Source organism: Taudactylus pleione, unplaced genomic scaffold (genome assembly GCF_031769625.1).
Source record: "Taudactylus pleione unplaced genomic scaffold, aTauple2 ptg000100l, whole genome shotgun sequence".
Taxonomy (NCBI): domain Eukaryota; kingdom Metazoa; phylum Chordata; class Amphibia; order Anura; family Myobatrachidae; genus Taudactylus; species Taudactylus pleione.
In genome coordinates, this window is record NW_028284502.1 from 11,737,501 (window position 1) to 11,751,923 (window position 14,423).

Consider the following 14,423-nt stretch of genomic DNA (forward strand, 5'->3'; position numbering starts at 1 on the left):
ATTATCTCATGGGGGAGTGGCCTAATGATGTAAAATGACTAGTCCCACCCCCCAGCAACGACCTCCAGTCCTGCAGCATCTCAGCCTCCCAAAGTGTAAGTGCAAGTGTGTGTGTGTGTGTGTGTGTGTGTGTGTGTGTGTGTGTGTCTATGCGCTATTCTATGTAATATATGCTGCTGTGACATAGCGATGGGCTGCACTCACTTATATGCCCGCATCTCCTCTCTCACTTCCAATGCAACTAGGGTAACTTATCATTATTATGGGGCAGGATTAATAACATGTACATAGATAGTGCTTGTAGAAAGATGAGCAAAGGGTCTTATGCATTTACATTTAGTTGAAATACAATACCCCAAAAGGTGGATTTATCATTTGGTCTATAAAGTAATACATATATATATTTTAATGACATGTCCAATTTCTCAGTGGTAAATCATGCTTTAAATGCAGAACGATTGTCACGTCAATAATTTGAGGTTGTTAAGAACAGCACCAAAATGTACGTAATGATCAGGAAATGTCTGAGATATATTAGGATTTAGTACACATATTTCTGACCTATTATGGTATGTAGTCAACACGCCTACATAGTTTGTGCAAGTCTTAGATCAATATATTATTTTTAGAAAACAAATAGACAATTGTGCAATGCACAAATACATACAATACATACAGATGTCATTGACAACTGCGGAATAGTTACCAGTGGGATTGTGGGTGCTGATACTGTGACGGGCATGGTGTGGCTTCCATTTCTGTAAGCTGTGGCTCTGATAACCCAGGGCTGCCGTTTATACACGGGCACAGCTCTGCCACTGCCAGGCCCAGAACACAAGGGATGTTTTCTCACTGAACACCTGACAAAGTAAAAACATGTTATAGGTGAATCACTGTCACATATTACATAGATAGACGGTAACAACATGACAATTGTACACTTGCCAAAAGCAGACTAAACTAGGCTAAACTAGAGCTAAATGCAAGCCCATATGTGGGGTGTATTGTGTCCGTATTTAGAATTCAGCATATTATAAAGGTGTGGACCTTTTACTCCTAGAGGGGAAAACAAGGCCAGGCAAGCATAGACTGAGTACAGTCAGGGAGTGTACACTTAAATGTAGACCATACTTGCCAACTCTCCCTGATTGTCAGGGAGACTCCCTGATAGTAGCAATCTCCCTGACTCCCTGAGTCTAGCAATCTCCCTGATTGTACATTACCCCCATTATGAAGCTTTTATATATAAAACCCAGAGAGATATATATTCCAATGGGATCATTAGTATCATTTCCCTGCATTGGTAATAAAGCACAATGATCCCTATGGTTACATGCATTTTCTAAAAGGTATTAGTGTGTTTTCATCAACACGTAGCTCTTACTAACTGCTTTGGGGCTCAATTACATTTGGATGTAAGTCAGGTTTATGACACGCCTCTCAGATGTAGCGGTACACGCCACTTTACCGCCGCGCTCATATCTGTTGCTTTCACAATCTCCCTGAAATGCTTTTTCAAAAGTAGGAAAGTATGGTGTAGACCTGTCCTGGAGATACAACCCAATGAGTCTTGAAGAATTGAAAGAAACAATTCTTAGAAGGCCTAGTGCAAAGATACGTGATGATGACCATGATTTGCACGATCCAGCCGGTGTTTTTGTATTTACCTCCCCAGTAGTTTATTCTTTAGTGCTGTAATTATACTGGTGTTTAGAGTTTGTATGTTCTCTCCATGTTTGTGTGTACTTCCCCAGCGTTCCCGGGGTGCTTTGGGTTCCTCCTACACTTCAATAACATACTAGCAGATTAGTTGGCTTCTGACAAGAAAATTTACCCTACTGTGCATTTGTCCTGTTGAAATATGGAGTGCGGTACTGCGCACCCCCCGTCTGGTTCCTTCAGGGAAGTACCTTTACCAAGATGGCCACTGTTTGGTCTTCTGCGCATACGTGGCACAATCTTGTCACCGTGTAAGAGTCCCACAGTGGAACACAGAAGTGTTCCATGTAGCTCCAGAGAGACCGTGCCGTTTATGCCTCTAAAAGGGCACAACCGCTGTTTATTCTTACACTGCTACCCACATACAGTCACCGGCTCTGCTCCTTACAAAAGTCTGACTGTATTTGTAAATTGCTGCAAAATATGTGTGCGCTATAGAAATAACCATTAATAAATAAGCTGAACCACATATTTGGATGTCTAGTTGAAATACTGTGGTCTTTTAAGTTGGACGTATCTTGAGATACATGTGACACAAAAATACTCGCTCAAGAGTGCACTTTTTTTGACATAACTAATTACACCCTATGTTCAGGTAAAAAAGGCATCAAAATGTACATCAGGCCCAAAGACGGCCATTTCATTTCTTTGTGAAATGCTCTGCAAACTTCAGTTTTGCAGACAGCAGGGAATCGGTACATACTGTATAATCGACCGCCGGTCTCATAACTACATCCCGTATTTAACAACATTTCATGTGTCTATACCAGGATTCTTCACTCTGTTGTATGGGGACCCTCTGGGCAGGGCCGGCTTGAGGCATGGTCGACCAGTGCGGTCGAACAGGGACACCACCCCATATTGGGCGCACCCCTCCCAGCCATTCCTCGTTTCAGCGGGACAGTCCCGTTTTTTCGGGCACCGCCCCGCTTTTCCACCCGCGGGACGAAGGAGCCGGCCCCAGAGAAGAAAAACGGATGGCGCGTTTTCAATGCAGGGAGAGATCTGGGGGCAGCCCAGCTACTGACTTAGTGCAGGGCTCGCCCCCCAGCTTGACGTTAAATGGGAGGCGTGTCATTCAGTCACGCCCCCCCAAATAGCATAATTTAGGGGGAGTGGCCTATGGTAATTAGGCCACATCCAGGTCCCTCGCAGCACAGGGTGTACGGCTCCTGCTGGAGCCAGCTCTGCCTCTGGGTTATCTCAGATGGATCAAAGTGCTGCTTCACTCTAAAGTCCCCCATACACGGTGCAATATAGCAGCCGATCCGACGGATTGGAACGATATCCCTGCTACAGTATATCGTACCGTGTGTGGGTATGATATCGACTAGTGCGCGCTCCCGTTTGATCGTACATCGCTCCTACAGATCTTTATGCATGTTCAGTTGATCTGGGGATGCGACGTACGATCCTATGCAACGCCATGCAGGTGGGAGAGGGGGGTGCCGGCATATCGTGCGGTCGCCCACCCAATCGCTCCATGTGTGGGGACCGCCCGATAGGTCGCCCATCGGAATGGCCGTCGCGTCACATGGTGCATATCGCTAAGTATCGCTGAAAGATTTTTTTTTACAAAATGACAAAAATAAAAAGATATATAAAAAATGTAAAGCTGTAATTATTAAATGATCAGCATAAATTTACCTATATTTCACATGGTATATGATAGACATTTTATGAGACATGGAGATACTGTAGCTGGTAAACAGTTATAGACATATAGGGGTATTGCAAGAAACATGTTAAGGAAACACTGGTCTACATGAACCTACAGGTTTTCACCAATTATCCCTAGCATGCTTATTAATTTATTATCAGAGCTTGGCAAAGCATTATGGGAGTTGTAATTAAAACAACAGCTGGAGTAGTATGGGCCTATGTTTGACTGAAAAGACTGTAAACGTACACACACTCTCAGACACACACAGATCTTATAAAGCCTTATTTGTACCAATGAAGTGTTTGACAAAACTGTAGCTAAATACCAGATACCATCTAAATACCCAAATGTCCAACACAATGCAGATATTGGTAGTTAGTAGACCTACTATAAGTGCAAATGTTTGAGAAAATTATTATTTACGTATTTTAGATTATGCACTGTAATTGACATTGGGTTCTATTTACTAAGCTGTGTTAGGAGATAAAGTGAACGGTGATAAGGTACCAGCCAATCAGCTCCTAACTGCCATGTCACAGGCTGTGTTTGAAAAATGGCAGTTAGGAGCTGATTGGCTGGTACCTTATCATCGTTCACTTTATCTCCTAACACAGCTTAGTAAATAGACCCCTTAGTCTGGTATCAAACTTTAGTATTTTTGTTTTGGCATTTTGTTATTAGAAAGAAGGATTTCGCACAAAAATATAGGAAAATATGACTAACATTTTATGCATTTACTAAAGTGCACCTTTCAGCCACACACAAGTCAGTAAGCTGAGGTAACATTCATAAGGGTGAGGGCTTTCATTTTACTAAGGGTCAGGGACATCACTGAGGTACAAAATGGCTGAACTAAGATTCATGAGGATGCAGGCTACCATTTTACTAAGAGCCAGTGACATCACTGAGGGCCAAAATGGCTGACACTACAGACAACGCGTTCAGTGTGGACTAGTTGAATTTTCAAATTAAATGAATGAAACTCCTACTGAGTACAGCAGCTACAGTGTAGGAGGTCGCCTTTAAGGAAAACAAATAATTTTGCATCATTGCAATGGGAATCACCACGAGAACCGGATTCTTCCTGATAAAATACATTATAAAATGTTCAGATTTATGTTTATCCAGTGCAACTGAAATGTTACAACAAAACTGTAATTGTGTTTATTTCGGTGATAAAACGGTGTACGAAGGACCACAGTAAGAGTGTTATACAAACAAATGAACTCTACTTAACATGTGTAATTTTTTGGCACAGAAACAGTGCGAGATGGAAGCGACAAGGAAATGCTTTTGTTTGATTACCTAAGATGCCCCTGAGGGGCGCTGACAGGCCTGTTTCTCTTGGATTGCGAAGAGAAGCGGGAGTCATCAGTGATGTCTGACTTCTTGAGGTTGACATGTGAAACTACATTGCTGCATTGAACTGATGCTTTCTGAAGTGAGGAACAATCTTGAGGTGTTGATCTTCCTGATGCACGCACAGATTGAGGAGAGGCTGGGCCAAGCGTAGGTGTATCACCGTATGGACTAGCTTTGCAACGTCTGGCTGAACTCTTGGCATATGGGGTTTTATAATCTCTATGGAAAATAAAAGGGCAACAGACAATAATTGGCAAAGATAAAAGTTAATCCACTTCTGGAGATTAAGATTCTGAAAACTTGTATAACTGTTCTTGGCCCTCACATTACATGAGGGCTCTCCCAAGCCACGTAGAGTGCAGAATTACCCATTGTTCCCCTAAAACACCCCCCTTTTTTGGTCTAGGTTGTTCCATGTTGTTTGTCACTGATGTTCCTCAAAGTAATGCAGGACAAGAGCTGCAATGATTGATCAGTGATTGGTGCGATTGTTGCACCAATCACTGGAGAAAAGAGGGACTAGATGGCAGTGAAGGAATTTTATTTCAGTGGACTTCTCATCCATTACGCCTTTCACTGACCAATCACAGAACATCAGCTACATTACTGTGAGGCATACATGAAATAATTCATGACTTACCCACTTTACATTCTGACACCTAAGGTGAGCTGCTCGCTTCACCTCATGGCATATATGTCCCTGATTACTATACTAAACTGAACCCTAGGAAATAAATCATGTATTTAAATCTGTCCAACATGCCGCCTGTCCCTCAGCAGCAATGGTGGTGCTTCTCTGGTGGTGCTTCTCTATATTACACAAATCAGGAAAAGGATAAAGCCAGAATTTGTTTTAACGACTAGCTAACTCTCAAGGAAATGGCTTAACTGGACCCTTAAGGGTATATTTACTAAAGTTCGGGGTTATAGCAGTGGAGATGTTGCCCATAGCAACCAATCAGATTCTACTTATCATTTATATAGCACCTTCTAGAAGACAGTAGCTATAATCTGATTCGTGGCTATGGGCACCTCCATTTATATAAATCTGTACTGCACTCAGTCACAAATTAATACTAAGGGTATATTAGCTTAATAACTGGGTCAATATTCGGAATTTTCTCCCAGTCAGAGGCCTGCTATCCTGCCACTCAAAAGAATGTAAATAACACTAAACACAGTGAAAAACACAAAATAAACTTTAGTAGCAGTGTCACTGGATGCAATTTCACCAGCAGGAAAACGACGGCTGTACTCGTTACTTTCTTCTAGCACAGTGCTCAGTGTCAAACCCTTTCTTTTCAATTACAGAAACATTAGGATATTAATGGATTGTAATTACCCACAATCTAGACTGAGATCCACGACAAGCAGAAAGTGCTTCTACCATTAATGTCAGTCTATATTTACACAATTGTGTCCTCATGCAATAACCTAACTTAAACTGTGAGAGGTACAAAATATAAGGCATGTGTCTTTTTAATGGTTGTTTGTTTATTAATAGCAAACCACCGTTAGATAAGATATATTATTTTATATTTTGCACCAATTAATCACCACTGCTGTATCCAAGGATTGCACTTTACTAATTATTGAAAAAATATAATTTAAATGTATTTATTTAGTGCCAGCACGGTCCATAGCTCTTTAATATTGGGACCATTGGAGTTCAGTGCTAGTATACTTGTCTACTTTTTCAGACTCCCCTTTGGAGGGGACGACCAAGGGTCATATGCGAGGAGGCATGATAACGAGATTCACAGAAGGATCTGCGCTGGTAGTCAACACTCTGGGAGAACTACCCGAAATTCAGACATTTCATAGGCATCCTGGGAGAGTAGGCAAGGGAGTTTTTAGTAAATAATTGATGTTACTTTCACTGATGCTATATACTGCTTACAATAGCAATGGAGTTCTGCCTGATTGTGACTTAGTACACTCATCTCCTAAACACACAATGAAGACAATAAAACATTGCATAAGGGGCACTACTGCTGTGGACATTGTGTGTAAGGTGCCCTACTACTATGGGCATTGTGTATAAGGAGCACAAATGTGGGCATTATGTAAAAGGGGCACTGCTGTGTGTCATAAATTAATAAGGGACACTACTATGTTGTGTAATGTGAATCAGGGACGAATCAAGATTGTGCTACTGTGTGGCGTGAGTTGAATTGGGAATACTATTGTGTGACCACGCACCCTTTTAAAAGACCATGCCCCTTTTTTCGGTGCGCGCTGTCCCTTTTCTTACAAACCACCGAGGAGGGGTATGGGGGGGGGGGGGGGGGAATTCCGCCACTTCTCTAGACCACTTTAAGCACTGGCTAAACCAATAGTTATAAAACCATGACTATAACACGGGTATGAATCCAGTGCTACTGCACAGATCCCAAAGCCTAGGGGGCAGCACGGCTCTTTCCTGTCTGCACCCTTTCCCAGTTTGTGGGGTGTTCAGTGGTGGCAATGGGTGAGGCTGACACTCTGCCCAGCGATGCCATCTTCTGCCTCCGATGTAATGTTAGCCAAAGGTAGGTAGCATTGATTATAGTAGTCTGATCCACGTACTGATCCATTTATCTGAAATCACTTCTAACTAGACATTACACAGTTATAATAAGGTTAAAGCTCTTCCATAACTTTTATTTAAGAGTCTGACACTTTATACAAAAAAATTTGTCATGTGATATAGTTAAAAAAAGAAGTTTAACGTCCAATAGTGCCGATTGTTTTCTTTTCCCTGAGACTGTCTCTGACCCCAGCAGTGACTACTAACGTCTTTGAGGTGCAGTTGCCACCATGTAACTGGATCAGCCAATTGTAACGCAGGAGCAAAAGGTGTACTGACAAATATACTATGTGCACTCTTGTCAAGGAAAGGCTGCACTGGCTCCAGGTGGAGGTGATGCGGAAAACTTTCTTTACATGCTCTGTCTTAAAATTTTTACCCGACAGCCGGCATCCCGAACGTAAGCGGGGCCTCTTAGGTCCTAGCCGCGGGGGAGAGGAGTTAGGTTTAGGTACCACCGGGGGAGGGTTAGGGGTAGGCTACGGGGAGGGGGGGGGTTAGGCGTCACCGGGCGGGAGGGCTAGGTTTAGGGTGTGAGAAGGGGGGGTTTGGGTTAGGCACCTCCAAGGGAGGTTAGGGTTAGGCACTAGGGGGGGAGGATAGGGTTAGGCACCACTAAGGGAGGGTTAGGGGGGGAAGAGGGGTAGGAATAGCATACTTACTACCCCTGTCGGGATCTTCAGATATCAGGATACCGCTGCCGGGATTTAAAAACGCTATGAGCCGCCGGTATTTCATACTATGGTCGTCTTTTCGTCTTTTGCTGTGGTCGCATCTACAACTTTATGCTAATTTGCTACAAAGTCCTCTCCTGGTTTACAAACGTGTCCAAATGTGCAGGGACTGAGACACCCACTTGCAGCATCTATAGCCGCAGCTCTACCATCTGGTGCGTCTTCAGGTGCACCACCAATCGCACCACTGAAACTTGCACGCAGTTTCTCCGCCTGAGTACGGCCTCCTCTGTGCGCATCTCTGTACTGTACACAACACGTTCAGCAATACTCCCATTTCTCCGCCTGAGTACGGCCTCCTCTGTGCGCATCTCTGTACTGTACACAACACGTTCAGCAATACTCCCATAAGACACTACAACTGTGTGCGTCTCTGTACTGTACACAACACGTTCAGCAATACTCCCATAAGACACTACAACTGTGTGCATCTGAACAGCCACCTCTCTGTTACTTCCCAGTCGCCGCTCAGAAACGCCCCATACGCTTCCAGTACACTTCTTCGTGTGTATGTTGGAATCTGTGCTGCGTCTCTGTATGAACACTATTGTGATACATCTGCAGACCAAAAAACATTGTCTGTTTGCCTGAATATCAGCCTCTATATGGGGGATATGGTCAATTAAATAACATTTAACATCTTAACATTTTACCCTTTTAAAAATGTATATATACTATAAACTGGAGAAATGTTTAGATTCCTTTTAAAATACAACTAGATGCTAGAAAAAACAAAAACAAAAAAAAATAGAAGAATTATTATTTTTTTAAATCCAACTTTATTGATCATAATATTTGTGTATTGCACCTAATTTGCTGTTTTGTACAGGTCACATGGTCAGAGTTTATTAATTTGTGGAAATAACCTTGTTGATATGAATGTAGTACTTAGGGGTGTGAATGGGGGGGATTGGGGGTGTATCCATTTTTTTCCCACTTTTTTCTTCACTGTTCCACTGACCATTTAGCAGTTGGAGGATAACTAAAAATAAATCCTTTATATTCTTAATAAATCATCAGCTAGACACATCATTATTTGGAGATTTAACTGCACTAATGTGAAGATGACAGGTCAATCTTAGAGCTAAATTTACTAAACTACTGTTTACAGCAATGACATTTTCTTACCGGGGTAAAAACTGGTGTGCTGCTGTCATGGGCCTTTCAAGCTTATCCAGGTACTCTTCAACAATAAGATCTTCCAGACTGCTTGGCCGTGACCGTGCGGGTGATGAGATGTCAGTGCCGTGTGGAGAGGGTGTGGACAATCGCCTCCCAACTGAGAAAGCACTTAACAGCTCTTTATGGCCGGCCATTGTCTGCAATGGAATATAAATATATTAAAATAATTGTACAGCTCATTAGTGAAAATAATTGAAAGTTACTTTATATTGAACTCATTCTTAACATAAGAAATTCTGAATATATATGCTCATGCTCGTCTATGGAGTCTTTAGACTGTCAGATAGGTAAGACATTCTATTGGGACCCAAATCTTTTTGGGGTTCCAGAACAGTGGCGTGGTGACACTGGAGTATCAGCCAAAATAGAGGTTAAGCACCAGCAATCTAGACTATAGGAATACTCTGCATAATAGATGTTAATTTCTGTGCTCCGAGAGTAGCATAATACTAAATGTTACGTTTGCAAACATAGCTATGGTATACGACAGTAAGTACCAGTTGGCCAGGATGGCACTCGCCAGAGGCATTAGCCGGAGGGGGACACGGTCTGACTCAGCAAGCCATATATATAATATATATACAAAAAGTGTTCAAAAGAGTGCACTCACCAGGGCTTCATAAAGCTGTATAAGTTGCTTTATTTACTCATGAAAAAGAAGTATCACATGTCAATGTTTCGGCTACGTTCAGCAGCCTTCATCAGGATGATACCCACAAACCACAGGAGACAGCGGTATGTGGTGTGTGGGTATCATCCTGATGAAGGCTGCTGAACGTAGCCGAAACGTTGATATGTGATACTTCTTTTTCGTGAGTAAATAAAGCAACTTAAACAGCTTTATGAAGCCCTGGTGAGTGCACTCTTTTGAACACTTTTTGTCTATACTAATGTGACCAGCTTTGAAAGCATTGGGTTAGCACCCCAGGCGTATGGATTAACTGGATTGCGTGTGCCACCCTTCACTGCGGAATATATATATATATATATATATATATATATATATATATAGGAAGTTCATAAAAGTGTACAGTTTGTTTTTAAGTCCATTTAATATAATTAAGTGTACACCAGATTTTGATATGTTGAGGAATTGCATAAACCTTGCTACGCATTTCGTGGGTGCACTGCCCTTTGATTAGTGTACTCTGTGATTTAGTTGCGATCCAGGCAAAGCGAGTAGGTGTTTCTTTCATGAATCATGACTATGAAAGACCAAAATGGTTTTTTTGATATACAATCAGAGATTTCTAGATTCCTCTTTCACTTAATGGCAGCAAACATTACTGAAAAAAAAAAAAAAAAGGACTTCCTATAGTGGACGGGCATGGATCTCTTTCCTCCACATTTTCGTGAATTACCTTTGTCTTGTCTTTTGGTCCAAGCTTTTGACACTAAACCACGTCACAGAGCCTTTGTTATATTGTGGCCTACAAGTGCAGCACACGCGTCGTGAATCGTGATGTCTTGACGTCGCAACGCAGCTGTGAGTAAATGTTCTAGTTAGTCAAGTCCTTTACTTGGCAATAGCACCCAGACCCCCAGAAACAGTACTGCTATGGTATCTACAATTTTATGGGGCAATTTTGAATTGCTACCTGTAGTTTCTACCATCTTATCTTTTCTAAAACAAGTGGGTGGACGGGCGATGAAAAAAGTACATATATGGATGCGGTTTATTGTGCTTTAATGTATTTTTGCTACTTGCATTTAGAAATGTTACTAATCTCCCCAAAACATGAGTAGTACAAATAAAAAAGATCAGTATTTATACGTGCTTTCATGTTCTTTTCACAACAGAAGCCATGTGTACGAGCATGGAAAATTATGCAGATTCCACTATCCATGTCCTGTTAGGGAAAAATACAGACTTGATGCATTTTTGGACACCTCTTGAGTGCTGCAACTTGTCTTACAAAAACATCTGCATGGTCCTCCCTTTCCCACTTGCCGACTCATGGAATCTTGGGAACCTTGTGAAAGAGTGGATGATCTCCATAGTTGAACATTTGGGAATGATCCAGGAAATAGAATGTTAGATTTTTGCAACGCCCAAGATTAGACTTGTTTATGCATTTAAGACCTACTTTGCCAAAGGCTAGAAACCACCTACTGTGCTATCCTGATATTTATTTACCCTATTTGTTCATTACACATACCCTGCCCTCTAACATGGCAACATAGACAAAGGGCAAAACATACCTAGATGCAGTAGTAATTCATTCTCTTCTTTGCTGAATGCCTACAAAAATAAAATAAAATCTACTGAATAGTCAAAAAATAAAACATTAAAAAAAAAAATAAACAATTTGAGAATATATAAATAAAGCTTACTGTGTAAGTGCATATAACTGTGAAACAGTAAATTAGAACTTCCTGAAATGCAATCATGCAATGACCATTTAAATGGGGAACCTACTAGCAGAAATGTGGGTTCTGAAAGAGTTACATTTCTCTTGCTGGAAGTTAATCAGATGAACATCTTTTTTCATACAGACTTTGAATCAGTGAATGAACAATTTCACAAATTAGGATTGATGAAGTATGTCAACCACTGGAAAAATTGCACCTTTTAGATTTAACATTTACCTAACTAAGCAGAAGAAAACATCTGCAAAAGGTATGTTCCTGATCTTTGCTGTTCTACATTTTGTCCTCGCGATTTTATAATTACACATTGATGTACTCTATGAGGAAAAGCATAAAGAACATGAAGCTATTAGTATCTCCTCATTTTTTCTGTTAACTGTACACTCTGAACATATAATAGGTCATTTTCTAATGTAAGGCTCTTACATACAGTATCTAGGAGGATAACTGAAAATAAATGTATCTGATCGCTCCGGGACATATGCACTCAAGTGCCAGAAGTCATGTGATAAATGCCTAGTATCGTGTAGGACCCCCTCTAGCCTGGCGAAGTGCAGCAACTTGACGTGGCATCGATTGCAAAAGTGGACGGTAGACCTCTGGAGAGATGTTGACCCGTGCCATCTGGATAGCTTCCCACAGCTCCCTGATATTTGCAGGTGTGAAATGGACCTCCCCACCATGTCCCATAAATGCTTGATTGGGTTCATGTTGGGTGAACGTGGTGGTCACAACATTCGTCAGTACTCTATAGAATGCTCCTCAGCCCAATACTGGACAACTAGGGACCGATAACACGGTGCATTATCCTCCTGGAATATTCCATAATTGTGGGGGTAGATGATGTCTATAAAAGGCTGTAAATGGTCATCAAACAATGCAACGTAGTGGTTACAGGCAATAAGGTGTTCAGGCGGACCAGCAGACCCAAACCATGCCACGTGAATACACCTCACACCATTATGGAACCTCCACCAGCCTGCACAGTGTCTTGTTGACAACTGAGGCTCATGGCCTCATGGGGTCTGTGCCACACCCGAACCCTACCTTCAGCCTGAAACAAAAAGAACCATGACTCATCAGACCACAGCACATATTACTAGTCCTCCAGGGTCCATTTAGCGACATCACTAGCCCAGGGGAGGTGCTGTGTCCTGTGTCGTAGTGTTAACAGGTGTTCTCTGGTGGGTCTTCTGCTCCCATATCCCATGGAAGCTAAAGAACGTTGCACTGACCTACTGGGTAATCTCCACTGGGGCAGGGACTGATGTGAATAAACAAATATTCTCTGTAAAGCGCTGCAGAATATGTGTGCGCTATATAAATAACTGGTAAAAATAAATATACTGGTAAAGGGATCCATGTCACCACGGTCTCCTCCCTCCGGGTCCATTCTAGCCCCCACTAACTCACTTCTCCAACCCCCCCTTCACCCGCTACTCTGCTCAGACTTACCTCTTGTTCTGTTCCATCCACCCACTCAGCTCAGTCATGTCATCGTCTCCACCATGCCATCCACCACTATGACACCCCACCGCTACTTATTCACCTCCTTGTGGGTTCTCCTCTCCTGCCAAGGTCTGTCCAACCATCTCTAGCAGTGAGAGCCGTTGGGTGGCGCATGTGTGTTGGATGTTGCATGCTGGAGACAGGATAGATGTTAGCAAATATTTAATCTCCTGGTGCTATAACACTATTATTCCAATCACTGCTGTTCACTGCTACCCTGCACACAGCAGAAAGCAGCACTGTTTTTTTTTGTCGCAGCCGCTGGGATTTGTATTGAGAAGCCCATCTGCGGCTATTTAATCCTAGCAACTGTATAGAAAGATGCAGCATCAGTTTCAGACGATTATCGGACTTCTGAATAACCCTATGGTCGCGCAGAATCCTCACTGTGAACGACAATGAAAATTAAACTTGACGCATGTGAGGTGCAACTCAGACGCACGCAAAGGCCACCGTTAATTACTCCATTGCGTGGACATCTGCATTTTGTCCATCTCTGAATCAAGCCCACAGTGTGCAGCAACTACCCACCCAACACACTACTAAAGGTCTGCTATCTTGACTATATTTTATTCCCTCATATATTACATCAACGTGAGCTTTGCCTCCCTTTGGTGGTTCTGGATATACACCCTATGTTATGATACTGGTCTGACTGCTAAAGTGACTTCCACCAGGGGCGCCGAGAAGGCAGGGGCGAGATTACAGTTTACCTGGGTCCAGGTGTGTTGGAGTTGCCCGGTGAGGGCCTGGGTCAGAAGAGCTGCAGCGGGCGACGCTGCTTTATGGTGACGTGCATCAAGAGCAAACGCAGGATTTTTAGTGGGGGGTTTCCATATATCCCGGTCAGCCCCAGCCCCAAACAACCAGCCCCAGACAGCCCCTGCCCCAGTCAGACAGCCCCTGCACCAGATAGCCACCCCAGCCAGCCTGTCCCAGGCCTAGCCAGCTATCCCCAGCCAGGCAGCCCCTGCACCGGATACAGTTGCCACCCCAGCCAGCATGCCTCAGCCATTCCCAGATAGCCATACCCTGCCCAACACAGCCAGCCAAAGCCCGATAGCCAGCCTACCCCCAGACAGCCAGCCCAAACCCCACACTTACCTGATGCTTGTGCTTTGCATAGCGGGCGCGGGGATTGGCAGCGGCAGCGTCGGAGCGAGTGGGCCCCCTCTCTGTCTGGGCCTCCAGTCAGTCCCTGTTGGCCTCCGTCCAGGCCCTGGTGATCACTGCGCGCTGCCCGGCAACTGCAGGTTCAGCTGTCAGCACTTCCGCGTCAGGGAGTATGAAAGCCACCTGATTCAGAAGCGCTGAC

At 43.1% G+C, this 14,423-nt stretch overlaps 1 protein-coding gene across 3 annotated transcripts in view; it reads right to left on the reverse strand.

Annotated features, from left to right (window-relative positions):
• The window catches only part of DCDC1 (doublecortin domain containing 1), a 533,665-nt gene that overhangs the window by 465,916 nt on the left and 53,326 nt on the right, over window positions 1-14,423 (reverse strand). For all 3 annotated transcript variants that reach the window (XM_088470412.1, XM_088470415.1, XM_088470413.1), the window contains exons 2-6: window positions 11,432-11,471; window positions 10,591-10,713; window positions 9,176-9,366; window positions 4,688-4,963; window positions 707-860 (exon numbers count right to left, since the gene is read on the reverse strand). In XM_088470412.1, the coding sequence (XP_088326538.1) occupies window positions 707-860; window positions 4,688-4,963; window positions 9,176-9,363 (618 nt within the window). In that variant the 5' untranslated portion in view covers window positions 9,364-9,366; window positions 10,591-10,713; window positions 11,432-11,471. The remainder of the gene's footprint in view (window positions 1-706; window positions 861-4,687; window positions 4,964-9,175; window positions 9,367-10,590; window positions 10,714-11,431; window positions 11,472-14,423) is intronic.